Source organism: Oreochromis aureus, linkage group 5 (genome assembly GCF_013358895.1).
Source record: "Oreochromis aureus strain Israel breed Guangdong linkage group 5, ZZ_aureus, whole genome shotgun sequence".
NCBI classification, from domain to species: Eukaryota; Metazoa; Chordata; class Actinopteri; order Cichliformes; family Cichlidae; genus Oreochromis; species Oreochromis aureus.
In genome coordinates this window covers 29,400,998-29,428,683 of record NC_052946.1, presented here as the reverse complement: position 1 = coordinate 29,428,683, position 27,686 = coordinate 29,400,998, and the positions used below count along the sequence as shown (strand labels likewise).

The 27,686-nt window shown below is 40.3% G+C and overlaps 1 protein-coding gene across 3 annotated transcripts; it reads left to right on the top strand.

Moving 5' to 3' along the window:
* The first annotated feature begins 80 nt into the window (after positions 1 to 80).
* nisch (nischarin) lies at positions 81 to 27,663 on the top strand. Of its 3 annotated transcripts, none has more exons than XM_039612268.1 (28): positions 81 to 248; positions 1,560 to 1,643; positions 2,163 to 2,345; positions 5,521 to 5,569; positions 7,815 to 7,978; positions 8,079 to 8,174; positions 9,369 to 9,464; positions 9,557 to 9,709; positions 10,629 to 10,697; positions 10,927 to 11,112; positions 11,865 to 11,993; positions 12,198 to 12,311; positions 14,454 to 14,661; positions 16,597 to 16,715; positions 17,066 to 17,157; positions 17,999 to 18,274; positions 18,580 to 18,872; positions 19,269 to 19,483; positions 19,644 to 20,062; positions 20,451 to 20,617; positions 20,745 to 20,808; positions 20,989 to 21,127; positions 21,340 to 21,490; positions 21,898 to 22,017; positions 22,823 to 22,984; positions 23,360 to 23,532; positions 23,967 to 24,157; positions 24,922 to 27,663. In XM_039612268.1, exons 1-28 carry the CDS (start codon positions 168 to 170, stop codon positions 25,247 to 25,249), a joined length of 4,521 nt encoding a protein of 1,506 aa, XP_039468202.1. In that variant the 5' UTR covers positions 81 to 167; the 3' UTR covers positions 25,250 to 27,663. The 3 variants fall into 3 exon arrangements, with proteins under 3 accessions (XP_039468202.1, XP_039468201.1, XP_039468203.1); XM_039612267.1 differs by having other exon boundaries at positions 20,448 to 20,617; XM_039612269.1 differs by lacking the exons at positions 17,066 to 17,157; positions 17,999 to 18,274; positions 18,580 to 18,872; ... (9 more) ...; positions 23,967 to 24,157; positions 24,922 to 27,663 and having other exon boundaries at positions 14,454 to 14,669.
* Positions 27,664 to 27,686: the final 23 nt, after the last annotated feature.

Sequence of the window (27,686 nt, the reverse complement as noted above, 5' to 3'; positions counted from 1 at the left end):
TAACTACACAACTTTTAAATAAAGTTTTTTTTTTTCAGCCAGTCACCTGCTTCGTTCTGCATCATAACAAACATGGCGGCAGGAGGCGGCTGACTGAAAAGAAACGCTGTGCATCTTTAGCAACTGTTTTCCTCAATAACAGATAATCTGCTCTCATTGATCACAGCATGGAGCCCGTCCCGTTTACGGAGGAGGTTTCGGAGAGAAAAGTATCTGTTGTCGGCTCAGAGTTGGTGGAAAACTACACTGTAAGATCCGCTCCGCTCTCTCTAGCTTAATACCAGTTAGCTTAGCTTGTAGCTTTCCCGGCTTCCAGGTGTATCGGAAAAACAGCGAGTAATATTTCCGAGTTCCCCAGACAGTGGGTGTGTTGTACTGGACTTTACATGGAGATGGATACTTCTCTGATGTTTATGTCTTTATTCTTCAGAGCATGGTAAAAGCAGCCGAAGGAGCAGCTCACAGGCTAACCGCTAACTGCTGCCTTAATTTTCACACACGGTTTCGGTTGGTTTACAGTGTTTCCTCTTAAATGTGTAAATCTGATTGTCTTTTATGGATTCAGTCTTTTTCTGTTCCTTTCTTGTATGACAGTGTGCTGTGTGTTGTAACGCTCTGTGCTATTTAATATGGCTGATAACCCGTTTTGCTCCTGTTGCCTCTTGTAAGTTAAATCATTTCTCAAGACAGCAGGACAGAGAAAAAACACCAGGTTTTGAATTGATTATTAATATAGGTCACTCAGCTTTAAAAACAAGTGATGTCACCACACGTTTTCATCTGAATGGAGCTTAATATGGGAGAGTAATTCGTTCACATAATAGTTTTTTGCCATGTTTTTCTGAATTAAAGAGATGCTTTTAATCCGCAAAGAGCCTGAACGCTTGAATTAAGTATCAACTGTCCCCCTAGTTCAATACATTTTTATTTGGTTTAGATGTGATGCATTTGTCGATTTCTGGCATTTTTGTCTAGTGAGTCACCACATAGCCAGGCTGGCTGCACTTTAAATACAACAGCTGTACCTCGAAGCTCTTGCTTCAGGAAACATTTGGGTTCATCTGATCCTGGAAACAAGCAAACACTCAGCAGACAAACAGTCTGTAAGAGTATTTTCTGCTTAGCTCAAAAACCCCTCAAATACATTGTATTGTTTTATGACATTTCCCAAATATGATACCTATTTCTGAGGGAGAGCCTGATCGTTCCTTAAAAATGGCTTGGGTGCGCATGTCTTCCTGGTTACATTTATAGTTAATTATCAGTATATTGATCAGGGTATTTCCTTTGGTGTTTACTATGAATGTACGCATGATTATTCTGCATATAGTTAAGGAAAAGGCTCTGTGGATTTTCTGTTATTTGATAAAATGTGTTTAACGATTTAATGAATTTAAACCGACTTAAAATGTAATTGGTCAAGAATATTTTATCACAGTCTTGGTGATTTTCCTTTGGCAGAAATACCAAAACCTCTTTGGTGGAGATCAAAAATTGTTATATGCAGGAAAACCTCTGCTGGGTCAGAGATTTTAATATATGCTTCTCTGATGTTTCAGGTCTACATCATTGATGTGACGGATGGACAGCACAGGTGGACTGTGAAGCACCGCTATAGTGATTTCTACGACCTCCATGAGAAGGTAATAGAGTGGGCCAGTGAGCAGCCTTATGCCACCATCAACAATTCAGTTTTTTAGTCTGAAGCCTCTAGTACAGGGATGTCGAACTCCAGGCCTCAAGGGCCGGTGTCCTGTAGATTTTAGATATCACCCTGGGTCACTGGGACACATCTAAAACCTGCAGGACACCGGCCCTTGAGGCCTGGAGTTCGACACCTGTGCTCTAGTAAACTACCAACAGTCACAGGGCTAACACAGAGAGATGGACACATTCACACTTTTTAATAGGACAATTTACTGTCTATAAATTGTGTTCATAAAAATATCTCTAACAATTTCCTCAAGTTTTTTTTAATGTCAATTTCTCTCTTGTTTGAATGGCATTCTGATAAGTCTTATCAAACACAATGATATAAAATGGAGAAGAGCTACCACTTTTCATGTTCTCTGCACCAAGGAAACATTTGTTTCTTGGCTGCAGGATTGTTTTATTATGAAAATCAAACCTGGTTTTACTCCTGATGTTTGTTTCCTCTTAAGCTTACGGCAGAGAAAAAGGTAGACAGACGACTGCTTCCTCCTAAGAAGATCTTGGGAAAGAACTCAAAGAGTCTGGTGGAGCGGCGGCAGAAGGAGCTGGAGCTCTACCTGCAGACTCTTCTCCAGCAGTTTCCTCAAGCCACGCCCACACCGCTCACCAACTTCCTACATTTTCATCTCTACGTGAGTACAACCTATAAACAAGTGTGCAGTTCATAGTTTAGAATAACCTCAGTTTGGAGTGGAGGTCTGTTTGGTCTTCACTACAGCAAAGAAAACGAGGTCAGAGAGTCATGCTGGTTGATAAGATCTAGATGTTCCCATTCATTTTAAATCTGTTAGACACTTTTGAGATAAAGACTCTGTGTAGACTAGTCAGGTTCTTCAGACTAAACCAGTCAAACACTCACTTACATTCTCTTGTTCTTTTTTTTTCTTCCCATTTCAACATGCAACTTCGTGTTGAAACAAAACGTTAACTGTTGACACAGCAAGACTGAACTATTGAACTATTTAGTTTTGTCCTGCTGTCTTGATTAGATTGACCTTATTTTGTGTTAAATGTTTTGCACTTAAGTTTCCCAGCTTAGAGTTTTTTTTCTAAACTAGAGAATCTACAAGCAGTAGCAGTAATATCTCATTTTTATTTTTACAGTTTTTTATCTCTCTTGAATGTAAAAGCATTCCCTTCGTACAATCAGCACAATTACAGCTATCAGTAGGTATAAGCTTCAGTATAACATTATAGAAACAGGTGTCAAAAAATTAACTTTATGTCAAAACACTATCCTGAAGTGACATCAGCCCAAACACATGGCACCCACCCCTGAGAAGAAGACTCTCCATTTAAGATTAACGTCAAAGCAGTTCATCACAGTAAACACAAGACACCATCCATCAGTTATAGGCCTGATTAAACAATTTACAACATCGTATTTAAAAAAACTCATAATATATAGACAGTATGTGAGGATGTAAATCATGTATAAAATATATATAAAGTTTAAAACATTATTAACAATTTAACCTCAATCGCAATAAATTACAGACAATGTTTCAAATAAAAAATACTGAGCCCTTTTGATGAAATCGAACTGAGTGTATTTATTGGACTGTAGCTTTTATGAAGGAAAGTCATGGTGAAGTGGATTATTCTCCATTTAAGGGCTGTAAAACGTGCTGATAAAGTGTAAAAAATACATCATGTTTGTACGTGTCACAGTGTTTTGCACAATGGATGCTGTGTTTGTAAGAATTGATCACGTCATGAGTTTGGCTGCAACTTTCATCCTGAGCTCTGAGTCATTGTCAGTTTTACAGCCTTCTTACGGATGAAGACATTACCCATGGTAATGTTCTAATCCCACAGCGTCATCCCAGCAAACAATACTGAATAACCATCTTCAACTGGTCTTTTCTCAACGTCTAGGCTTGGTTGAAAACTAATCCCAAAGTTCACTGTCACCTTGTTAGATTTGATAGCTGGCCTTTTTTAAATTATCCTTATACAGAGTTCAGCAAAATAAAGACCTTGATTTAGACAAGAGTGAAAACATCTTAAAAAAAAAAACACCTCATGGATTTCTCACTCTGTGGCTCATTTCTCATCATACTGAGCTGACTGATTATACAGGTTAACATCAGGAGGCAGAGAGCTGATGGTTTTGTTAGGTTTGTCACAGTTTCACACGAGTTCATCATGCAACAAATTTAGATGTAGATAAAATCTCAATGCTACATGAATGGCCCAGTTGCCCATTGAAAGAAACCACTGGGGTCTGTGTAAATCAGCTGGGCTGAACAGTTGATAAAACTGAATCCATGTATCAAGAATAACTAGTATATTCTGTTTCTTTGTATCATATAATTTCTGTGACTTAATTTTTTTTGATAGATCAGTCTTGTATAAAGCAAGTATAGTCTGATAACACACACAGTGGTTTAAGGCTTTGTGATGACAGAGACAGTGATCACATTATGACGATAATGGATTAACAACAAGAGGCCACTGTTTGAGAAGCCTGCACGGCAAAGCACACACAGGAAAACCTCTCATGTGACTTGAAGTGAACAGCATGTGACTGTAGCAGATAACTTTGTTTGGAATGATAGTGGGAATCTGTATCTTCTGTTTAATGTTCAGTTACATCGAAGTGTGATGTGTTTGAAAGGAAGACAGCTGACAGATCCAGGTGTCTGCAGGCGCAGCTCTAAGTACTACGAACCAAAGTCTTTAACCCAGTTACAAGGATATGGCTGATTCTTAATGGACCATTTTAAAACATGGTTGGAGGTTGATTTGTGTTAATGTTATTTGAAAAAAAACTTTTGTGAAAGCATCAGTAAAGAAATGATGATCAGCCATAGTGATGGTTGCATTTGCATGGCTCCAAGCTTTTTTGTTTATATATCATTGCTGGCGTGTCTTTCTGTCATTTCGCATTGTTTAACAGTGACGTAAAACTCATATCAGTGGAGTTTTTGCATACCTCAGTCACATGCAAGCCTTTCACTCTGTGTTCAGACTCAGAAACTTCAAAGGCCTTTTTTCCCCACATAGAAAATAGATCAGGAATCAATAAAGAGTGTGACCTATGATCTGCATCTGTGTCAACATTGGTATCAAGTCAATTTACAGTAGAAGAAACAGAATTAAAGAAATATTAGTAAAATACAAGGATGGTAGGTGGGAAGTTACAATCAAGCAGAACTTTTAATAAACTGAAAATTTTTGAAAGGTGATTAAAAGTGATTCAGTAATTCAGAATCTAAATGTAATATAATAAAAAGCTTGAATGTAAAATGGGCGTAGATATTCTAGGAAACATTTTCTATTTGCTGTTACTCAGACGGACAACATCTAACAGATGTTAGAGAACCTGAGGAGTAGCAGCTCTACTCTGAGCCCTTCCCAAATGACTGGACTCCTCACCCTATGCTAAAAAAGAGCCGAGAAAGCCTGTTTCCACCGCCTGTATCCTTAATCTCATTCTTTCACCTTTAAAAGAACTAACAATAAAAGTATTAACAAAAAGATCGGGCCTAGATTAACAGATTTAAGGTATTTGTCAACAAAATGCTCCATCTGGTGGCAGATGGTGGCTAACATTTACGACGCAACGATTTACCAGCACTGTGCACCAGTGACAGTGTTAACAATTAGGTTAAACAACTACTATGTCTGGTGACAATAGTGACGATTATATAAAATCTTATCTCAGGTGTTTCTTATTGTGTCATCGTCCAAACACAACCTAATATTATTAAATTCAGTTAATTTGTAGGTGATGACTCCATGTTCAAGTAACGACAACTGTTAGTTATTTTAAAGTTAATATACTTTTTTTTTCTCTTCCAGGAAATCAATGGCATCACTGCAGCGCTGGCTGAGGAGTTGTTCCATAAAGGTAGGATAGCAGACACAGTGGACCTGCTTTAGAGGTCTTGTTAACATCTGATTTGTAAATAACTGTTTGAAGCTGTATACAGTGGCTTGCAAAAGTATTCGGCCCCCTTGAACTTTTCCACATTTTGTCACATTACAGCCACAGACATGAATCAATTTGATTGGAATTCCACGTGAAAGACCAATACAAAGTGGTGCACACGTGAGAAGTGGAACGAAAATCATACATGATTCCAAACATTTTTTACAAATAAATAACTGCAAAGTGGGGTGTGCGTAATTATTCAGCCCCCTGAGTCAATACTTTGTAGAACCACCTTTTGCTGCAATTACAGCTGCCAGTCTTTTAGGGTATGTCTCTACCAGCTTTGCACATCTACAGACTGAAATCCTTGCCCATTCTTCTTTGCAAAACAGCTCCACAACTGCCCTGTGACGGCCTCAGAGGTTGTCTAAGAGAATATTGGGAGCAACAACACCATGAAGTCCAAAGAACACACCAGACAGGTCAGGGATAAAGTTATTGAGAAATTTAAAGCAGGCTTAGGCTACAAAAAGATTTCCCAAGCCTTGAACATCCCACGGAGCACTGTTCAAGCCATCATTCAGAAATGGAAGGAGTATGGCACAACTATAAACCTACCAAGACAAGGCCGTCCACCTAAACTCACAGGCCGAACAAGGAGAGCGCTGATCAGAAATGCAGCCAAGAGGCCCATGGTGACTCTGGACGAGCTGCAGAGATCTACAGCTCAGGTGGGGAATCTGTCCATAGGACAACTATTAGTCGTGCACTGCACAAAGTTGGCCTTTGTGGAAGAGTGGCAAGAAGAAAGCCATTGTTAACAGAAAACCATAAGAAGTCCCGTTTGCAGTTTGCCACAAGCCATGTGGGGACACAGCAAACATGTGGAAGAAGGTGCTCTGGTCAGATGAGACCAAAATGGAACTTTTGGCCAAAATGCAAAACGCTATGTGTGGCGGAAAACTAACACTGCACATCACTCTGAACACACCATCCCCACTGTCAAATATGGTGGTGGCAGCATCATGCTCTGGGGTGCTTCTCTTCAGCAGGGACAGGAAGCTGGTCAGAGTTGATGGGAAGATGGATGGAGCCAAATACAGGGCAATCTTGGAAGAAAACCTCTTGGAGTCTGCAAAAGACTTGAGACTGGGGCGGAGGTTCACCTTCCAGCAGGACAACGACCCTAAACATAAAGCCAGGGCAACAATGGGATGGTTTAAAACAAAACATATCCATGTGTTAGAATGGCCCAGTCAAAGTCCAGATCTAAATCCAATCGAGAATCTGTGGCAAGATCTGAAAACTGCTGTTCACAAACGCTGTCCATCTAATCTGATTGAGCTGGAGCTGTTTTGCAAAGAAGAATGGGCAAGGATTTCAGTCTCTAGATGTGCAAAGCTGGTAGAGACATACCCTAAAAGACTGGCAGCTGTAATTGCAGCAAAAGGTGGTTCTACAAAGTATTGACTCAGGGGGCTGAATAATTATGCACACCCCACTTTGCAGTTATTTATTTGTAAAAAATGTTTGGAATCATGTATGATTTTCGTTCCACTTCTCACGTGTACACCACTTTGTATTGGTCTTTCATGTGGAATTCCAATCAAATTGATTCATGTTTGTGGCTGTAATGTGACAAAATGTGGAAAAGTTCAAGGGGGCCGAATACTTTTGCAAGCCACTGTATGTGAACATATAACAGACTTCCCTGCAAAGAAAATAACAAGTGTGTAGACCAAGGGTGTCTTACATGTGACATGTTAGGGTCCAAATAGGCACACAGTGTATTTGCAGTGTGTGAAAGTTGTATAGACCTCATTCATAATTCTATTTTTCTATTGAAAATGTTTGAATCATAAATATTGACTCCTGTGTGAGGATGCCACTGCAGGCACCACTCAGCATTTATCGAAAGTTAAAACCATTTCTAGATTTCAATAAATAGTAAGGAGTAAAGTACAACTGTGTGTAGCTCCATAATACTCTAAAATTGTAATATACATGTAATTACTGTATACTCAAGAAAAATAAGATAATATATAAGATTTTTTTCTAAATGTTTAAAAAGATAGTTCGTGTTGTTTATTATACGTTTAAGTAAATGTGGAGCTCTTTTTTTTTTTATTGTTTGTTTTAAAAAGAAAAGAATGAAAAGATGACTTTGACACACCTGGTTTGCATAGTGCGCGGTGTCACACTGTCTGTTTGTGTGCTGTAGGCGAGCAGCTGCTGCAAGCCGGCGAGGTGTTTTCTCTCCATCCTCTGCAGCTCTTCTCCGTCTCCCAGCAGCTGCGGATGGCCAAACCAACCTGCTGCAATGGAGACGCCAAAACAGACCTGGGACACATCCTCGACTTCACCTGCAGGCTGCGATACCTCAAGGTTATACACCACTTACATACCAGAAATCCCTGTCATGTCGTTTCCCTCTGAGCAGCAGAGGTGGTGAAGGCTCTCACTGGTTTTTGTCTTTGTTTCTCAGATTTCTGGTACCAGAGGTCCAGTAGGAACCAGTAATATTCAGGAGACGAGTCTCCCCTTTGACCTGTCTGTTTTCAAATCCCTGCTGCAAATAGAGGTAACTGTCTCTCTGTCCATGAAATATGTTTTGTCTGTTTTTATGTATCAATGTGATTTATTAGTGGATGCAACGAGGAAAGCTTTACTGGCATTGCTAATCAGTGTGACAAAGTTTGCTAAGCTTGAACATTTGCTGAAGGCTTTTCTCGTTTTTGTAAATTTGCTGGGAACACTGGGAGGGTTAAGAGTTAAGGGCTTACAGTATGCATGCCGTAGGGTAGAAGAGCTGTTTGGCCTGAATTGAACTGGTCACGCTAGTGTTCGAGTTGAAAATGATTAAATAAAGCTGTTTTTATTATTTTTATAAACACAATGCAATGTGCTCATAAAAGAGTTGGCGCTCCGTGTTTTGAGGGTCAAAAGCTTCGTCCAGTGGTATCTTTGAGCTGATATTTTGAGAATGGACGTAGCGCGCTTGAGGGTCCTTTTTGCTGCGTGCTTACAAGTTGTTTACCACAGAGCACACAACAGTGTGTGCTCTTGTTTTTTGTTTTGTTTTCTTTGAGTAAAAAAAAAAGGTAAGCTTGTTATTAATCCATAAACTGTACAGGTGCCATTCACAGACACTGTAAGCAACAGACAAATAAAAAACTTGAATTTTATTCACTAAAATTGAAGCACACACTTCTTGGATAGGCTGTATCTCACAACAAGCCATAGGGAATTTGAGGAATTTTGTTAAATTGACTCCAAAGGCACCAGCAGCAGAAACATTATCGTGAGGTCCAGTTCGGGGACTCCAGTTAGTGAAGACGAGGCGTTTCATGTTGAACTAAATTGTACTTTTTTACTTGGACGATAAAAACTCATAAAAAGATAACAAACAAAATAAAAACTTGTTTGTTTGTTTCTTTGTGTCCAGTGTGAAAAAAACTCAGCTGTTGATCTGAATAATTTTATTTTAATGTGAATTTCACTTCAGAGTTCAAACAGAAAAAAGAATGGGAGATGCTGATGCAGTATCCCTTATCACTCTTTCAAGTTTCCCCAAATGTAAATGATCAGCGGTGAGATAAAGTCCTTCATCTTTTAACACACAGACCTGCCTTAGTTTTGTTTTTTGCTGAACGTGCTTACTCAGTCTCTGAGTACTGATGTAAAAGGACAGAGGATTTGCATTTAAGAACGTCATCAGTTTAGTAAACTGTGGTGGGATATTTTCTTACAATATTACTGTTGTGTCTGTCTTCAGATCACTGAGTGCAGCTCTCAGCAGATTCGTGGTTTGTCCTCTCTGAGGTCGAGCTTGGTGACGATGAGCATCCATCGCTCCACCGAATCTATGATGGTACATTTTAGATCAAATACAGTACATGTCTGAGTATTATTGTTGTGTGTTGCACTATACTGATACTGTGTTTCATTTATGTGACACCTCAGTCTATCCTCGTCCCAGAGGCGAGTGAGTTCTCGCAGTGGGAGCCTGAGGGGGTGGAGTCTGGGTGTCCGGTCACCGCTGTCATCCCTGTGTGGAGAAACCTCACCACGCTGGACATGAGTCACAACTGCATCAATAGCATCGACAGCTCAGTGGTGAGAAACACACCCACCAAAACCTACGACATCAGCAGCTTCACCCAGAGTTCAGTCAGTAATTATGTTTAAAAGCAGTTTTTGTTTGTTTTCCTCACAGTGAAATAATGGAAAAATACACCACAGATAATATGTTACATAATAACATTACCAGATGATACACATTGTAAGTTGTTGTCTATTTAATTAAACAACATAATAATATGAGATTTCTGCTGTAAGAAAAAATATTAAAAAAAAAAACAAACAAACAGAAAATTTCCACCCAGGTATCTTAACAAAATGATGGACAAAACCTAACACCAAACTACATGATGATGATTTTTTTTTTCACAGCTCTCCTCTGCTATTTTCAGTCACAGAAACAAGCTGTTACAGTTATATCCTCCTGAGAATCAGCCTATTCATTTATGTCCTCCATAATGGACATAAAGTCCTGATGTATTAAATAGAGAACATCTTGGGCTTTCCATTGATATCTGATGTGTTTGGGTGGCCTCTTTTAGCCCCAAAGAGACAGGAAATCACAAAAAATTCAATGGGAAGATTGTATTTTCCTCGGTTTTGCATGTATATTATTAAAGGGGACACATCATGCTTATTTCACCATCATATTTTTTCATTATTTAAAACAATCCTTGTTTATTTTGTAATGGGAAAGTTTTTCCCAGTTTTTTAATGCCGTTCCTTTCAAACCAACTTTGTCTTATTAGCTGTCAACAAACAGAAGGTTTAAGCAGCAGCTCTGTGATGCTTCTGTGCTCACAGGCAGAGCCCCGTATCCCTGCGATAATTAGCCTCACAGCTGCAAACATCAGGTCTTGGGGTTAAAATACAGGGATAAAAACAGATGGGTATTTAAATAAAGGCATGATTTGGCTGGATCAGTGTGCTCACATTGAGTTTATTTCTCTTGTAGAAACTGATGCCTAAGGTGGAGTTTCTGGATCTGAGCTACAACCAGCTGTCCTCAGTGGAAAACCTCCAGGTATGTGACAGAATGAAGAATGAGGACAGGGCATGCCTCATATCGGTGTCTGCATAATTCCTGAAACATCAAAAAATATTTTTATAGTTGATAAAATAAACAACGTTGTTATTTTCAGGATGATTGGACAATATCTATAGTCTTAAATGTCACTGCAGCAATGTAGTGGTGTTAAATGTGTGTTATTTTTTTAAATGTGTAAACAGAAATGACCTCCTTGTGTTCACAGCACCTGTACAATCTGGTCCACGTAGATCTGTCCTACAACAACCTCCGGGTTCTGGAAGCAGCTCACACGCGTCTGGGGAACATCAAAACCTTGAGCCTGGCTGGTAACCAGCTGGACCGACTGACCGGTCTCACAAAGCTCTATTCTCTGGTCAACCTGGACCTAAGCCACAACCAGCTGGCACAGGTAAACACACCAAGGACACCCTGATGGCCATGTGGGAGAATACAAAAACATTTCTCTATTCATGGTTTGTTGCAAGACGGCATATCTAAAATGTAAAAGTTGTTTTTTTTTTACATTGCTGTGTAAAAATTATATTAAAAAACTAGAGAAAACAAAAAAACATGTATATAAAAGATGTAAACGAGTATTGAAATGATTAAACCTGACATTTTATTTTACCTTACATAATATATAGGGCTCCTTCCTTCTCAGTTTGTATCCTTTTCTTGAAGAATTGCCTTAAGAAGTATAAACCTGCTGTACTTCCGAACAATAAGTCTGATTATAGCATTAAAAAACAAATAAATAAAAAATCTTGATATCTACAAGAGTTCGTTAACACCTTGGTTTGTAAACGTCTCCAAAGAGTTTCTGTGATTCCGTTGTTTCGCCCTTTTGTTAGCAACATTACTCATAAAATACTATTTCATGCTTCAGTGCATAGAAATATTAATGGATAGATTTGCACTATCATTTTACCAGAGCTGGGTATGGGTTCAACTAAGAGGATTAAAAGTTTTGGAACTAGATCCAGGAATTAATGTAACATAGAAATAATAAAAACTGAAAGATGTCCTCTTGATATTTAAAAAAAACCCTATCATAAACCAAGTTCTGTCTGGACCGAGGATTTTGATTCAGGTGGGGTGTGCAGCCTTGGCTGAGGTTTGCAGCGTCATGTTTTCACTCTGTGTGTGTTTGTATTTTTCTAGTTGGAGGAAATCAGGAACATCGGCTCTCTGCCCTGTCTGGAGAAACTCAACCTGTCCAGTAACCCCATTTGCATCATCCCAGACTACAGAACCAAAGTCCTGGCCCAGTTTGGGGATCGTGCAGCAGAGGTGTGCAACCAAAACCTACCACACACTATTATTCCTTCTATGCTATTACTGTTTCGGCACACACAACTTTTTTTTTTTTTCCACTCCTTTCTGACTGCTCTTACAACAATACACTTGCATCATCCACTTCACCACAGTGCTTGTCTTTCTATTCTCCATGTTTTTATCTTTGTGTTAATTCTTTATTTCTTTCTATGTTTTTAGGTTTGCCTGGACTGTAAAGCGACAACGGAAAAGGAGCTGGACACTGTGGAAGTGTTGAAAGCTATTCAGAAAGCCAAAGAAGCCAAAGACCGCATGAGCGGCAGCGACAAGAAGGTAGACTCTGTCACCCTAAGGCCCACCGAAGGGCTTAGTGTCCGTTTGTGTAGTTAAACTAGCAGCATTCATGTAAGTTAGTACTGAAACATGATAAAATGTTCACAGTACATGTTATCATTATTGTTGCACACTGATCAGCCACAACGTTAAAACTACCTGCTTATAATCATGTAGGTCCCTCCCACGCCCCCAAAACAATTCTGAGAAGTAATATCTGTATTTCTATTAATTTTGTGTTTATTATTATTTTACATAACTGTACAAATCATGGGAAAAAGTACCTATAATATCATCACATGGGCATTATTGACAATTCCCTCATCATTATGAGGTTATCGTGACACTTGTTGTTCTGTGGGACCTCTGAGTTTGTCCTGTAGTGTCTGGCAGCAGATCCTTTGGGTCCAATGCATTGAGGGGTTGGGACCTGTGAGTCAGCCTTTGTCTTCCCCTGCCCTTTGATAGGGCAGTCACTTTACCTTAGGGGGTCGTGCCTGGACTGCAACAACATTTGAGTGTATCTCTGATTGTTATGAATGACTCAGAATTTCATTGTAACAAGGTAATTACCTTTACCTGTCTGTGGGTTTAATGTGTGGCTGATTGGTGTACTTGAACACTGTGAGAGGAACCAAACTGATGTTGTGCACTGATGTCAGTCATATGTGACAGAGTCTTGAAGTTATTATTGTAGGGTCTACCTTACAATACAAAGTGTCTTGAGGCGACTGTTGCTGTGATTTGGTGCTGTATAAATAAAAAAATTGAAATTGAAGTCAGACTGTGCCTTTGTTAGTTGAACTCTGTCATCTTATCTTTTAGATGAATTAACCCTGAAACCTGCTGTAGTTGTTTCATAACTTTAACCTGATTGTAGCTCAATCAATAATCATGACGTGTACAAACCCACCAGTTAGATGTAACTAACATAGTTATTCTGACATCATATTATTTACTAACAGATCCTGAAGCCTTGAAAATTTAGCAGATGTTTTATTAGCTATGTTAATTATTCTGTGTAAGGAGCTGTGTAGTTTTCTTGGTAAATAAGGAATTGCAATTGGACACCACCTTCATGCTAACATTTTCTGATTGAACACATATTGCACATAAGCAGCAGAAATATTCAAAGTGTATCAAATATAAATAAATCGTTGCAACATAACTGATGTATGAGCTAAATCTGTGTTTAAGTTGAAAAAGAACATGCAAAAGCAGCTTTTGCATAGTGTGTCAGGACATGTATGTATCACAGGAAGGAAGGTAACAAGTTTAACAAATTCAGGTCAGGAAAGGACTTTATAAATTACTTAGGGTTGCTGTTTGGATATTTAGCCTCCAAAGTAGTCTTTACTCATAATGGCCTGTGAAGCTTCAAAGGTTTCACACACATGCTACGAACACTGACCAAACTTTAGCCAAATTACAACTTGTTTATTATTCATGAAATACATGTAATACTAATAATGCATCTCGTCTCATTTAAACAAAGCCATGATAGAGTCCTGACTATTCTACTAACACTAATTCTATAACATGCAGTAGGCTTAGCAAAGGGTCATAACTGACTCTGTGTGCATGACTGATATATGTCCTAAGTCCTCATACATGTATCTTGACACCACTTTAAAAAATTGTAAAAATATTAAGCTGATTCCTGATTAAATGAGAATGTTTAAAAGTCATTGACTGGGAACCCAAATATTTTAATATCTCTTCATCTTTGCAAAGCCTGTCGGTAGGAACAAAATGTTAAAAAAAAATAGAGGCACACAGAATATTCACTGTAGTTTGTTAACTCTTCAACCCTTGGAAGCCTAATAGGAATAACCCTTAAAACTCTTTATAGGCGAAAGAGTTAAAGCTACAATACCTGTCAGTTGTTTAAACTATAGGCACACAGATTTAGCTCATTAACTTCACTGTTATAGAGTGGCACCAGACTGCTACAAATAGTTTGGTTTTTATGTTTGTTTTTTTTATATATCATCAGAGATTGTCTAAAATCTGTCTTTAGATCTTTAAAAAAGGTCATTTGTTGCTCTGCTGCTGATGGAGCTGCTGGTCATAGAGTTGTGATGTGATGTGTAGATGACTGCTGATCTCTGAAGGCTTCCCCCCTCTCTGTCCTCCCGTCAGATCAGTGAGGAGACCAGGCTTTCTGCTGCTGCACCTCCTCTCCTCTCCTCGTCCTCGTCCTCGTCCTCCTCCCCTCTCCCGTCCTCCTCTTCCTCTCCTCTCCCATCCACCTGCTTTCTCTCTTCTGTCGCTCCTCCCGCTGCTGTCACGTCCTCCTCCTCTTCCTCTTCTACCTCTTCGGCCCAGCAGGCTGCCTGCCCCAGCCAAGGTAATCATGTATGTATCAGGCTGTGCCATGCTGAGGGAGGGGGGTGTTTGTTTTTGTTTCTACTAAAGGACAGCAGCCAGATGGTTCAATACTACTTCTAAATCATTTATAAATTGGGCGTTGATCAACAAACTAGTTAAGTTTTGTGAAATGAATACGTGACTAGTTTGAGTTGAGTTTTAGAAATTACGGCATCCTTGAGTTTCCTGCAAAGCACAAAGGATGTTGAATTCATGCCTAAAGGCGATTGTTGCATTTTATTACAGTGTGTAAAATCTCACTGCTAGATCACTAGTAGATATCAGATTGCAGTGCATAATCCTAGCTACGGTGGCTGTGATAGGACAAACATGCTTCCATCAGTAAAGAGTTAAAAAAAAAAAAAAAAAAAAAGTAAAATGTACCTCATAATTGCCGCGGCCGGTCAACCTGTTGCTGCTACCGTTTGTGTAAAAAATAAATAAATAAATAATTGAATATAAGTACAGTGGTCCCTCGCTATAACACGGTTCACCTTTCGCGACCTCGCTGTTTCGCAGACTTTTTTGTGTGCAATTTTGCATGTCTTTTTTACAGTGCATTGTGTTCTCCGTCCTGATTGGCTGTAGACCATTGTCAATCAATCTCGTGCTCTGTCTCCTGTCAGTACAGAATGCGTCCAGCTTGTCAAATTTACACAAATCTTCGATCGCTAGCACTGTGACTCTGAAGTGCTGCACTGTATGTTTGTAAGTTTTCTCCCCAACAAACACAACAATGTCGACGAAACGTTTTGCGCCATCAGAGGCAACTGCGGGTGCCTTTAGTTTCATTCTACAATACTGGACTTATTTTTCTATGAAGGTTTGAACTTTGAGAGTGTTTAAACAAGAGAGAAAAGTGTGAAAATGTTGATGCCTGTCTGAGAAAAGTGTATAAAGTGTGTAGTGAGGGGTTTTACAGCCTTAAAACATCTATAATAATTGAAAAAAATTAAAGCTGGCTACTTTGCGGATTTCACCTATCGCGGATTATTTTTAGAACGTAACTCCCGTGATAAGTGAGGGACCACGCACTTAATAAATCAGGAATAATAAAAAAGACACGGGTATGCATAAATGTTTTCTGGTATTTTATGTTTTTACCCCTGAGTCACCTCAAAACTCAGGCCGCAGTTCACCTGTAGTGATTGCAGGCTGTCCATCTGCTGTTTACCTCAGCTGACAATATGCCGGGTCTCCACTACTTTTTACTCTTTAAGCTGTAAAAGTTTGTGAAAAGAGTCAGATGTAAGTGGATGAGTCAGTAAAGCTCATTTCTGTTGAGGATATCCTGAACTTTTCTGTCAGTCATGCGTCTCTAGCCACATACATAAAACGTGGCTAAGTGGAACAGTGATGAAACTGTACACAATGTAAAGCTCATAAACTACTCTAACAGCTTTCTGTCCTCTGGTTTAGAGAGTCTAAATAAAGACAGAGTCTCTCTGAACCAAACTGTAAAGCCTTTCCTTCAGCTCAGACTTGGAGATTAACAGCCTTCATAACATTTAATTTTCACTCTTTTTAATTCTTAAATAAAACCTTGCTATACCTCAAAACCATAACCATTAAAAAAGCCTGATTCCAGACCTCTGAGTTACTGCTCGGCTTCATTTTTCAGTCCCAGAGGTTGTAGCTTGATAATACCGCTGCTGACATTTATTAATGTTTCGCTGTAGTTCCTGTGATACCTGTTCACTAACCACCTTTTAACAAGATGTGGATACTAATCTTTCAAAACTAAAAATTGGCTATTATTTTCTGAAACATAATTCCATTTGTTAAAAGAAGTTTATGTACCGAAATTTAAATGGTTTAGCTTTTAACCAAGGTGTGATACCCTCAAACCAAGGGTTTGATGTATGCCAATGATTTCACTCCCAGCATCGCTGATGTGTTTGCTTTCCTGTTTCAGATGTGACGAGCAGAGAAGAAGCCCCAGTTCCCCCCAGTGTTCCCCTTCCTGTGGATCCTACACCTCCCCCTGCAAGCTTTAGCACCAACACACACCTCCCGTCTGCTGACTCTGCACAGGTTAAACACACACAAGCATCGGAGATGGGAGGGGTCTGTTGCCATCACACCAATAGGATATTAGTTAGAAGGGGAAGTGTTTGGTTAGATGGGAGGGGTAGTATTGGTTAGTTACAAATGATCCTAAATGACATTTATTAATTTAAAATCTACCTGATATGTTTGTGCAAAATGTTTAAAGGTTACTGCTAATTTTAAAGAAAAACACATCAAAGGAACACAGTCAAATTCTTATTATATTATCACTTTGGACAAGTTAAAGCACAAGACTGCATGTGAGGTGTTCAGGTGGAGGTAGATCTTGTTTAGAGTCAGCTGATCTTTATTGTTGTGTGTCTTTGTGTTTTCAGATGCAACAACCAGTCACTCTGTCTGAACACACTCACTCTGGGGCTTCTACAAGCATTACTACTGTTACTACTTCTACTTCTGCTACTGTCTGGTCAGTATCAGATAATAGTGCTGTTACCATAAAATGTAAAATTAAAACTGGCTTTTAACATGTAATATATACAGAGGTTGTTGAGGTTCAGTGACAATAATTCAACAGCAGAAATGTGAGTGAATAAGTCTTTGTAAAAGTCTCACTAATTGACTTGCCAATCTTGGTTTTTTGTTGATATTTGGATGTTCCTGTGTAAATGAGTGGGGATAGAGGCATAGCTTTACATTAAAAAACAAACCAACAAAAATGTGCATCTATATATTCACCAGTCAGGCCTGATTAAAAAAACAAACTGAGATGAAATAAGGTTATCCTTCAGTGTTACTTCTACAGTGCATGGAGTTGACATTACTGGCTCAGTCCAGGGTGAGTGTCTCTGGCTCCTCCAATCAGAGCCCTGGACAATATGCCACGCTAATTATACGTACAATAAGAAAACGTAAAAAGCACACTTACCTACATTTTTACTATGATGATAAATACTTGAAATATGATTAGAGATATGTGGTTTTAAAGTGTTTTGAGTTCTCAAGGAGAGTAGAACCAGTCAATTGGGAATTGGGGATTGTAAATATGCTCCCTGAATTCATATATCAGCAACAGCAGAGTATTACACAGGTTTGTGACCTGTGACTTGTGGGTAAAGGGCGAAACCATCATCCTCCTTTTGGTGATAAGAGTGTTTTCAGTGAGCTTGTATTTATCTGAAAGTTTACAAATAAGCAGGATGAGCTAAACTAAGCTGTGGTAACAGTATTTATGAGCTGACATTTTTATCTTATATTAAACAAAAACAATTAAAACAAATACATCTGTCTCTCCTCTCTCTCCCCTCCAGTTGTGTCTGCTCCTCTTCCTCATCCAGACCTGTTGAGGCCAGTTGCTCATCGTGCAGCGCTGCCTGGTGTCCTCTGCTTCCTTCTCAGCTGCTTTCCCTGTCCTCCTCCAACAAGGACTTCATCACCCAGCTTACGCAGCATCTCAGCTCCACCCTGAGGCAGCAGAAGATGAAGAAGGAGAGGGAAGAGAAGGAGCAGGAGAGGGAGGAAGAGAAGAGCTCTGAATCCAGAGAGGTTCAGTCTCATGTGGAGGGCACTGAAGTGGGCAGCCCCAGGTATTTAAACCAGATATATTCTGTTACTGGATTTCAGGATTCCAGAGATTACCACTGAATCTGCAGAGTCAAAAGGTTTCTGAGATTCTAAAATGTCTTTACTGTGTGTGAAATCCACTATAATGCATCAGATCTATGTTATATTCCAGCTGTTTTTTAAAAGCTATGAGAGAAATGATCCTTTGGATGCATATTTATAACCAGAGACAGATCATTTTAGATAATCAACTTATAAACATGGAAAAAATTCATAATTTAAAAGACCTGAAGATGATTTTTAGCTCATTCTGTGTTTATTATTCCAGTCCAGGGTCCACTGATGGCTACTTTGAGATGAGTCTGGATGACTCTGTGGAGGAGCTGGTCGGCCCCTCCTTCATGTCGCTCCCTGCTCCTGCTGCAAAGGAGCCTGGTGGCCATCAGGAGGAGCAGAGTGAGGAGAAACAGGAAGAGGTCCAGGTCCGCCGGGTTCTGTGGTGCTACTGTGTTCAGGTGGAGGAGGAGGAGGTGAAGCAGAAGTTGGCATGCCTGGTGCTTACGGATCAACTCTTGGGCCTGCTGTCATCACATGATTTCACAAGGACCAATCAGAGCATGGGTAAGCACACAGTCTACATGCAGACTGGAGCAAACTTGGAAGCTGTTTTGTCATTTTTGTCTCCATCTGACATACAAATTCGATTTAGAAGAAATCTAGTTAACTTCTACAACACTTCTGTTATAAATTAACTGAGACTAACTAGATTTTGATGTCACTGTTGGTTTCTAACCCAATGTGATGAGAAAGACATTAAAAAAAATCTCACAAGGTTTAATTTGCAAATTGTAAACACTGGATTTGGCTTCTTAAATGTAATGTAAGGATTGTTACTTTTTTATAATATGGTGCATCTTTATGTGTTAAACCTTTGAGAGAACACTGCAAATGCAAGATGTGTAGTGCTGTAATATTGAATAAAATATTAAGATGTGTGTTTTGTTTTCCTGTCTGTAGACCAAGATCTGAGTCTGCCTTTAGAGGAAGTGCTGTTCAGCCTCCAGGTAGACCTCCTGCTCCCGTACTCCCAGCTCTCACTCTCTTCCCAAGCTGAGCTCCCAGACTCCTGTCTCGCCTTTGGACTGCAAGCAAAACCAGCCTGTTGGTTCTACATCTTCTCTGAGGTTGAGGAGCTTCAGCAGATTAGATCTGAGCTAACGGTGCTGCTTCAGGTCAGAGAGTGACACATGAGCCGCCTCAGTTTAATATTCAGATGCAGTCAGTGGTTTTGAATATTTGTATTTGTACTGGAATTTATCCATTTCAGATTCTTTGATTGGATTTTTAAAGATAAAAACAGAGCTGTGAGTTTATTTTATTACCTTACCACAGGTTGACCCAGGGCTCTCCAACACTCGTCAACTTCTTCCCCGCTCACTCATCAACTCCTGGGAGCTGGAGGAAAGTCAAGGGGCGCAGGGAGGCTATCCCGTCCTCTTTATGCCCTCCTCTTCTTCGTCTGCCCTCAACACTCATCCCCTCCTTTCAGACATCTTATCTGAGGAGCCCAGCCTCCCCTCTCTTCTCTTCCTCACCCACCGACAACTATGGGTGCTGAAGATGGACTTCAGAGAGCTGTCAGAAATAGAGAAGCCCAATGCTGGCCTTCGTCATCTCTCCTCCTCTTCCTCCTTTTGTAGGCTTGTCCGTGTACCCCTCGGCTCTGTGGTGCTTCACCCCAGAGAGAGAGATGCTCAAGTGGGGGACAAAGTCAGCAATACATCCTGCTTGGACCCACAACATCCCCAGAGGTAAAGATGGTGTGAGTGGATGGTGTAACTGTAGACGTTAACTCCGACATGTATGTTTCTGTTCTAAATCGATAATTTCATTAGTTTATATAAAATTATTAGAACAAAGCAAAGAAATCTGAATATATTTCAGCACCTGAGAAAGAAAAGATGTTGTGAAGTTCAGGAAAATTATTAATTTACCACAGTTCAAAGACAAAGCTGTTGGCCATTATTAACCATTATACCTGTTGGAGCGTTTACATAACTGTATCTTGATTGAATCTTTTTTAATAAATACCATAAATAAAAATAAACAGAAATAAACAAAACATTTTTTTCCTTGATTTTCTTTCTTTAAATCTGGGTTAATCTCTTTTTTTCATCATCGTATTGTGTCCACTAGAAGGAGTCACACTGTGGAGCTGCTGCTGGGTGATCACAGGCTGCTGGTGTTCTTTCCTCTGGCCCAGAACAAGAGCTCCTTTCTGGGGGAGCTGAGCCAACGAAGGTCTGCTCTGGAGGGGCTGAAGGTGGTGGCCCTGCCCCGGCCCTCCAGGCTCTGTCCACAGCAAGGTGAGTTTTCACAAGGGGAAGACCAACTACACACAGTTCACATAGTTGGTTCACTCTATTTTGTCATTTTGTTTGACCTCTTCCGATTTCTTTTCGAAGTATTACCGCTCTGTTGTTGTTTCCTCAGGCCGTTATAGATCCAGAGACCAGTGCTGTTGTACCAATACCAAGCAGTCACATGGCTCCAGCAGGTACAGCCTTTAAACATTAACATCAAGTCTAGAGTAATAAAATTGTATCAAAGCGGAAAGTCTGCACTTCAACCACACCTTGATGTGGTTGACAGAGGAAAAACACGTAGAGCTGTGTCATTGTCCAGATATTTATGGACCAAAATGTTCTTCACTTTGTCTTTTCCTTTTCTTTCACAGCTGGGACTCTTCCCGTCTTCACATGGAGGAGAACCAACCCTCCCCCCACCTCATTCCTGGTCTGTCACCGGGTCTGAAGCTCATGGCTGGACTGGGAGAGAAGCAGCTGCTCACCTACTTCCAGAGATATATAGCACAGGTAAGAAACACTTTTTTGAAGCATATGCATTACAAGAAATCACTCGCTGAGTGATCACTTTGCTTGTAAACAGAGCTCAAATCAGAACACAGTAATTTTCTAATAACTCATGTTTGTAGTGATTGTGTTAGATAAATAAACTTTAGGACAGGTCTTTAATCTTTATTCTATGTTCTATAAGTCATTTTTAAAATATATATCACTTATATCAGTCTGAGGCAGAGGAGGTGAGACAGGTGCTGTGGCTGTCTGTGATTCTCTACAAATCTCCTGAGGCTGAACTTACCTGCTGTCTGCTACTCTCCACTGATTCAATCTACTTCCTGTTGGAGGATTCGGCCGCCACACTGGGTCATCACTCAGGTAAAATTTACTCATGTGACTGGTCCCCGATCAACGGGACGTTTATCCATCACTGTGTCGAGTCATTCCTGATATTTTTTTCTGAATTATTGTGCTTTTTGCAATGATTTGAGTTATAAAGTGTGATACTGGCACTAACACCACTGTCTCTACAACGACTGCTACTACTACTCCTGTTTTACTTTTTAATTGTAGCTGTTCATTTTAGCCTTTTATCATCTTATATGCTTATGAAGGTGGTAGAGGAGAGTAATATTTTCAACAGTGCAGTGAAAGATATTGATATGTATTTCTTTCATTGTTTTCTAGTTTCTGGTGGAGACTGAACCAATGTGGGTGCAGTGCTGTCCCTGAGATCATTTTTGTTAAATCTTGATTCCTTTTTTCTTTCTGTCTGTTTCTGTCAGTGTTGGACATATCAGACTCTGGAGATCCAGACACATGTCTGTGCTGCTTTATGTCCATCAGACTCTCTGATCTGCTGGCCGTCAACGTCGGGCTGTTTGATCAGTACTTCAGAGTCGTAGGTGAGTGCATTTACGCCTGTTCTCTCATGACATTCCAACATTATATTTTTATTCTTGGACTCAGCTAGATTAGCTTTGCTTTTTTGCTCATACTCCGACCCGTGTGCCTGTCCTATTACATTTATCTCCTCTTACTGAACGCACAGCACTTTCTCATGGAATTGAAATTTATTTGTGGTGATAAGGCAGGAGATGTGTGTGCACGTAAAGACAGGGAACTGCAATTTTTTTTAAAGGAAAATTATAAATAATACCATTTATTTAAAAGAAAAAATTTCTACAAATACATTAACACCCACTTTGTTACAAGCAAACGTGAGTCACACATCCAGCAGCTGCACATCAGCTCCACCATCTGGGAGAGTGTCAGTAGTGCTTGTTCTGTTTTTGTATGTGTAGGGACACATTCATATAGTCGACCTGCTGCAGAGTGTTCGGGGCCAGCTGGTCAGTGGCGCCCAAACTTTGAAAATGATAGTGATGGGTTTTCCACCTATAAATTGGCGATTTATTACCGGTAGATTAAAATTAAATAATTGTAAAAAAAAAAAAAAAAAAATGTGTTATGAGTTTCCAGGAATGAGTTGCGATTTTACTGGGAAATACTTGAGTATTTTCCTTTTTACCAAGAGTGACCTACCATGAGTAAATAGTGAGGGGAATTCCATCTATATATGTATATATGTATGACAGAAAGTAAGGAAAGATGTGATGGGCCCCCTTTAAGAGTGAATTGCTTTTAAATAAATAAATGAATAATGTCTGTATGATTTTCTTAGCTTTCCATTGATTCTCCCTCCTGCAGGTCACTCAGCAGATCATGTGGTGTGCTGTCTGAGCAGGGACAGCTATGGCACGAGCGTTTTCCTGCAGGAGCTGATGTCAGCTCTCAGTCTGCAGCAGCAGCTTCCTCCTCCAGAGCCATCTGATCAGGACTTCTACTCGCAGTTCACCAACACAAGCACAGGTAACTCGGGCAACGGTGCCATCTGTTGTCCTAGTAAGAGTGAAGTTATATTATTAAAGTATAAAACCCACATCTTGTTAACAGACAGCACTTCCTCTCTGTATGGATCGTGATGTTCTCTGACTTTTTAGACTTTTACATATCATGGCACTGTGACGGGACTTATTCTTTGTTGCTTCATAGATAAATCATGGTTAAATCTATTCAATAAAGATTACTCTTTATTGTACAAAAAGAAGAACTCAAAAATGTTGAAAAACATCTATTTAAGTGTTTATTTTTGCAATATATTATTTTTGACCAAATATAAAATCTGTACAGCCCACCAGTAAGCAATGATCATTGTGACAGATGTAAATTTGTCTCCCCCTGCAGGTAAGATGCAGAACTACGAGCTGGTCCACAGCAGCAAGGTGAAGTTCGTTTATCCCAGTGAGGAGGAGATGGGAGATCTGACCTTCATCGTAGCAGAGAGGAAGACTCCAGCAAGCGTGGCGACCTCCTCCCCATGCTCTTTTAACGTCCTGCTGTACCTGCTGGTCTTCCAGGTAAGAATTCTTCTTAGAGAAACGTTGCACACAGGAGTGGAAGCAGGATCTTTTCAGGCTAACTTAATGTGCACATAATTGCAGCCACAATGAGCTTGTGAATATAAAAGGATCTATAAAAGAGAAGCAACATTTGATGTTCATGTCGATAGAAACGTGACTTTCAGTTAATGTTTACACTCCTGTGTATCTGCTAAATGTGTGAACGGGCTACTGTGGTAATAATGACACTGTGAGCGTTTTGGATGACGTTAATTTGGCCTCCAGTAACGCTGTCAAACCCTTAAAACTGTTTGACTGTTTGGCTGTTGCTGAAAACTGATGTTCTAGATAATGAATCAAATCCAGTCTTGTTTTTCTGGTTTTATAATTCCTGTTTTCAGTTTCTGAGCTTCTTGGTTTTCTCTATTTTTATTATGATTATTTTCCTCCAGGTCCAGATCCCCAGCAGTCCACCCAGCCAAGGCTCTGCACTCTCAGGCACCTCCTCTTCTGAATTAGGCTCTGCCCTGTCTCCAGTTCTCCAGCCCAGGACTCTGATCCTCACCAGCACCGATGTGTTCCTGCTGGATGAAGACTATGTCAGCTATCCACTGCCTGACTTCGCTAAAGAACCTCCATCCAGGTGAGAACAAAGAAATAAAACCTTGTCAAACAGCCTGTATACAGGGGTGTTATGATAGAGCAGAATTATGCACGACAACGGCCTTAAAGTGGGGAGGAAAGTCCAACAGGTATTAGGAAATTAAAATCAATTCTGTGTTCTGTGTCGCCCCTAAACTTGGTCTGAGTCACAAGTTTGCCACAAGACAAAAAAAAATTGTTGTTTGTCCTCGTCTGCAGCAGAAAAAGAGGAAGAAGAGGAGACAGAGAGCAGCTGAGACTGTACTGTGCAGACAGCTCAGTCTGAAATACTGAAGGAAAAAAACGCACAGCTCAAGTCTGTGCTCAATGAAGCCAAAGAGGCGAAACATCAATTCAGAAACTGTCAAGAGGAACAGGAGACTGTAACATACTGGCTCTTTTTGATTGTTTAGGTTTCAGTCCGACAGTCCCCGCTGATCCCCTGACCCCACATTTTACTGGCCCTTTGTTGTTTTGGTTCTCTTTATTCTCACATATTCTTTTAAATATGTTTTACAGTCTGTACGCTCCATTTTAAGTTGTAAGTCCACCACCAGCATCACTTTCCTGTTGTGTTCTCCACACCGTGGATGGAAGCCTCTTAGTTTCAATAACCTCACATGTTTACTTTGATGTGAAAATAGACTATTCTCAAGCTCAGTATACATTGGAAAAGCATGTTTAAAGCACTAGTTAATGAGTTGCTTTTTTTCCTTAATAGAAATAAGCATAACTGGATGTTACTGACGGTTGCAATCTCTGCAGGGAGCGGTACCAGCTGCGTGAGGCCCGGAGGATCCGCGACCTGGACCGGGTCTTGCTGGGATACCAGACGTACCCCCAGGCTCTGACTCTCGTTTTTGACGACCTGCCCGGCCCCGACCTCCTCTGCCACCTCACCATGGACCACTTTGCCGTCAGCGGCAATGAAGCTCATCCCAGAGGAGGTGTGGCCAGCAGGGGTGCAGAGGGCGAGGTGCAGTGGTGCATTTTTGTCCCGGGAGCCGACAGCAGAGAGAGGCTGATCTCGCTCCTCGCTCGACAGTGGGAGGTGCTGTGCAGTCGAGAGCTTCCTGTTGAGCTCACGGGCTGATTGGTTGACAGGAATGACAGACAGATAGGTGACTGCTCAGCTGCTGGTTGGTGGGTGGAGTCATCATGTGATTGGGTTCATTTACACATGGACTCAGGGTTTGATTGGTTTAATCTCAGTGTTGGGCCATGGAGTCACTGCAGGAGGGACATCGGGAAGAGAAATCTGATCTGAAGATGAAGAGAGATGAGGACAGATTTCTGTGAGAAGGATGAACACAAAATTAAATTTCCTCCTTTTTTTTGGTTAATAATTGACAGAAATTAATAATAACTGGGGTGGAGTCGTGGGTGAAAATATTGACTCACTGCACTAGATGATAAAGGCATTTCTGTGCTTTTGGGGGGGGTTTTTTCTCAGCATTTCAGTTCTTTGGAGACGGAGGAACAGGCCACCGATCAAACACAGTTTGAAGCTTAGTGAGACTTTATCCTGAGCTTAGACTTCTCACTATCAGTACAATTGCTGCCCAGTCAGATGACGGAGGGTGTCAGCTCTGGTCAGAACACAAAAAGGGTACGGCAAAATGGGCGAAAACCAGTGCTGTGACTTTGGTTCTTCCACTTCTTTGATGTTGACCAGTAGAAGCACAGAATGCCACTAAGCTGTTTATAACTAACCATGATAGTGATGTTATCAGAGTTGTTTGGATTATTTTGGCCTCCTGTAGTGAGCGGTACCAGCTGCGTAAGGTTGGAGGACCCACGGCCTGGATCAAGTTCTGCTTTGCTCTCAACAGGTGTTCACACAGGAAGAGAGTAGAAGTAGTGACCAGACCCGTGAAGCATCAGTGAAATTCAGCGACCTGTAGTGATGATGGGAGAAAGAACCATTGGGCAGGTCCTGAGTAAAACTTTGAGGCCAATGCGAGTAGGATGGGGTGCCAAATTTAAAAGGGTTATCAAGGCTAATGGAGAGCTATGTGAAGCAGAGCGAGGGGACAGAGTCACACACAACACTTTGGTTGCTGTTGTCTGTTTACATTCTTTTCCAGGAAGTTTCTATCTGGCGCCTCCTTCCTGATGTTGTGAGAGATGAACATAATTGGTCATAGAGCAAAATGTCGACCGTTATGTCTCTCAGACAAGAAAATGCAGGATTTTATGACCCTGTAATCGCCTAATCTGAGACAGTGACCACCGTAATTTGAAAAATCTGAGCAGTCATTCTTCTTACAGATTGGTGGGAATCTGGCTCCTTGCCCCTCAGTAGTGTCTGCTCATCACTGGATTACAGTTACAGACAGGAAAAGAGGCCCGTGACCTTGTATGAAGCCAAAATCCTGAGATTTTTTTTTTTTTTTTTGCACAACTTCCCCTTCTTGTAAAGCATCTAACCATGCATTGTATATTCTTTTTTAATTTTTTTTCATTTTATAATTTTTTTCTTTTTTGGGGGGAGGACGGGGTTGTAGATGTTACACAGACAGACTGGATTTGCACAGCATTGGGCGCTGCAGATGGTCCACGGGAGCTCCAATACTCCTAATTCAGGATTATGTTCTGGTTCATCTTCTAAGACTCCGTCTTATCCAGAGTCGGATCTGAAGGTGGATCACCTCCATTTGCTGGACATGTTTAGCCTAGCTTAGCACAAATACTGGAAGCAGAGGGAAAAGGCAAGCATAGCTTTATCAAAACGGGAAAGAAAACATTTAAATAACTCCAAAGCTATTTGATTTACTTGCTTTTATTTACTGGCTTTAAAACCAAAAATAGCTTCTTTTTTTGTGTGTGTGTGTGTGTGTGTGTTCCCATTCCTTCGTGTGTTCAGCCTGACTGATGATGAGATGGGGGGGTTTCATTTGAAATAGCACAAACACACAGCTGCTCGGCACAATCTTTTCTCTGAATATTTTATTTCTTGCACATTGTAACTGATGAAGCAGTATTACTGAACTGTATAATGGAGCTTTTTAATAATATGATATTAATATAATTGTTGCTTTTGGACAGACGGATGTTTCCCATCCTGAAACTTATTTTGTAAAAAGACACAAGGGTCCTGATATTATTATCATCATGAACTCTGAAATGTAGTATTATCATCGAGTGTTATTTTTAATATATTTTGCTTTGTGTTTTATGTAATTTTGTTTTTCTTACAATACAAATGACACCTAGGATGCTCTCCCACCTGTCACCACTGTTGTTTAACATTATCGGGCATTGTAAATGGGAAATACCACTGAATTAAAATGAAACCGAAAGCTTTCCCATGAAATATTAATTCCTATTTTGGTGGTGTGGTTCTTTGAAAAAATCAGCAGGATTTAACCAGAGTCTGCAAACTTTTCAGCTGATACAGCAATCTGACCAAAACCAAAGGTCTGGTTCACTCTGCGCTTCTGTGGAAAATAACTGACAAGTGTCCGGCTCACCGGGAGCAAAAGAAATAAAAAGAACTTCGAGTGATGTGCTGATTACACTAGAAGTCA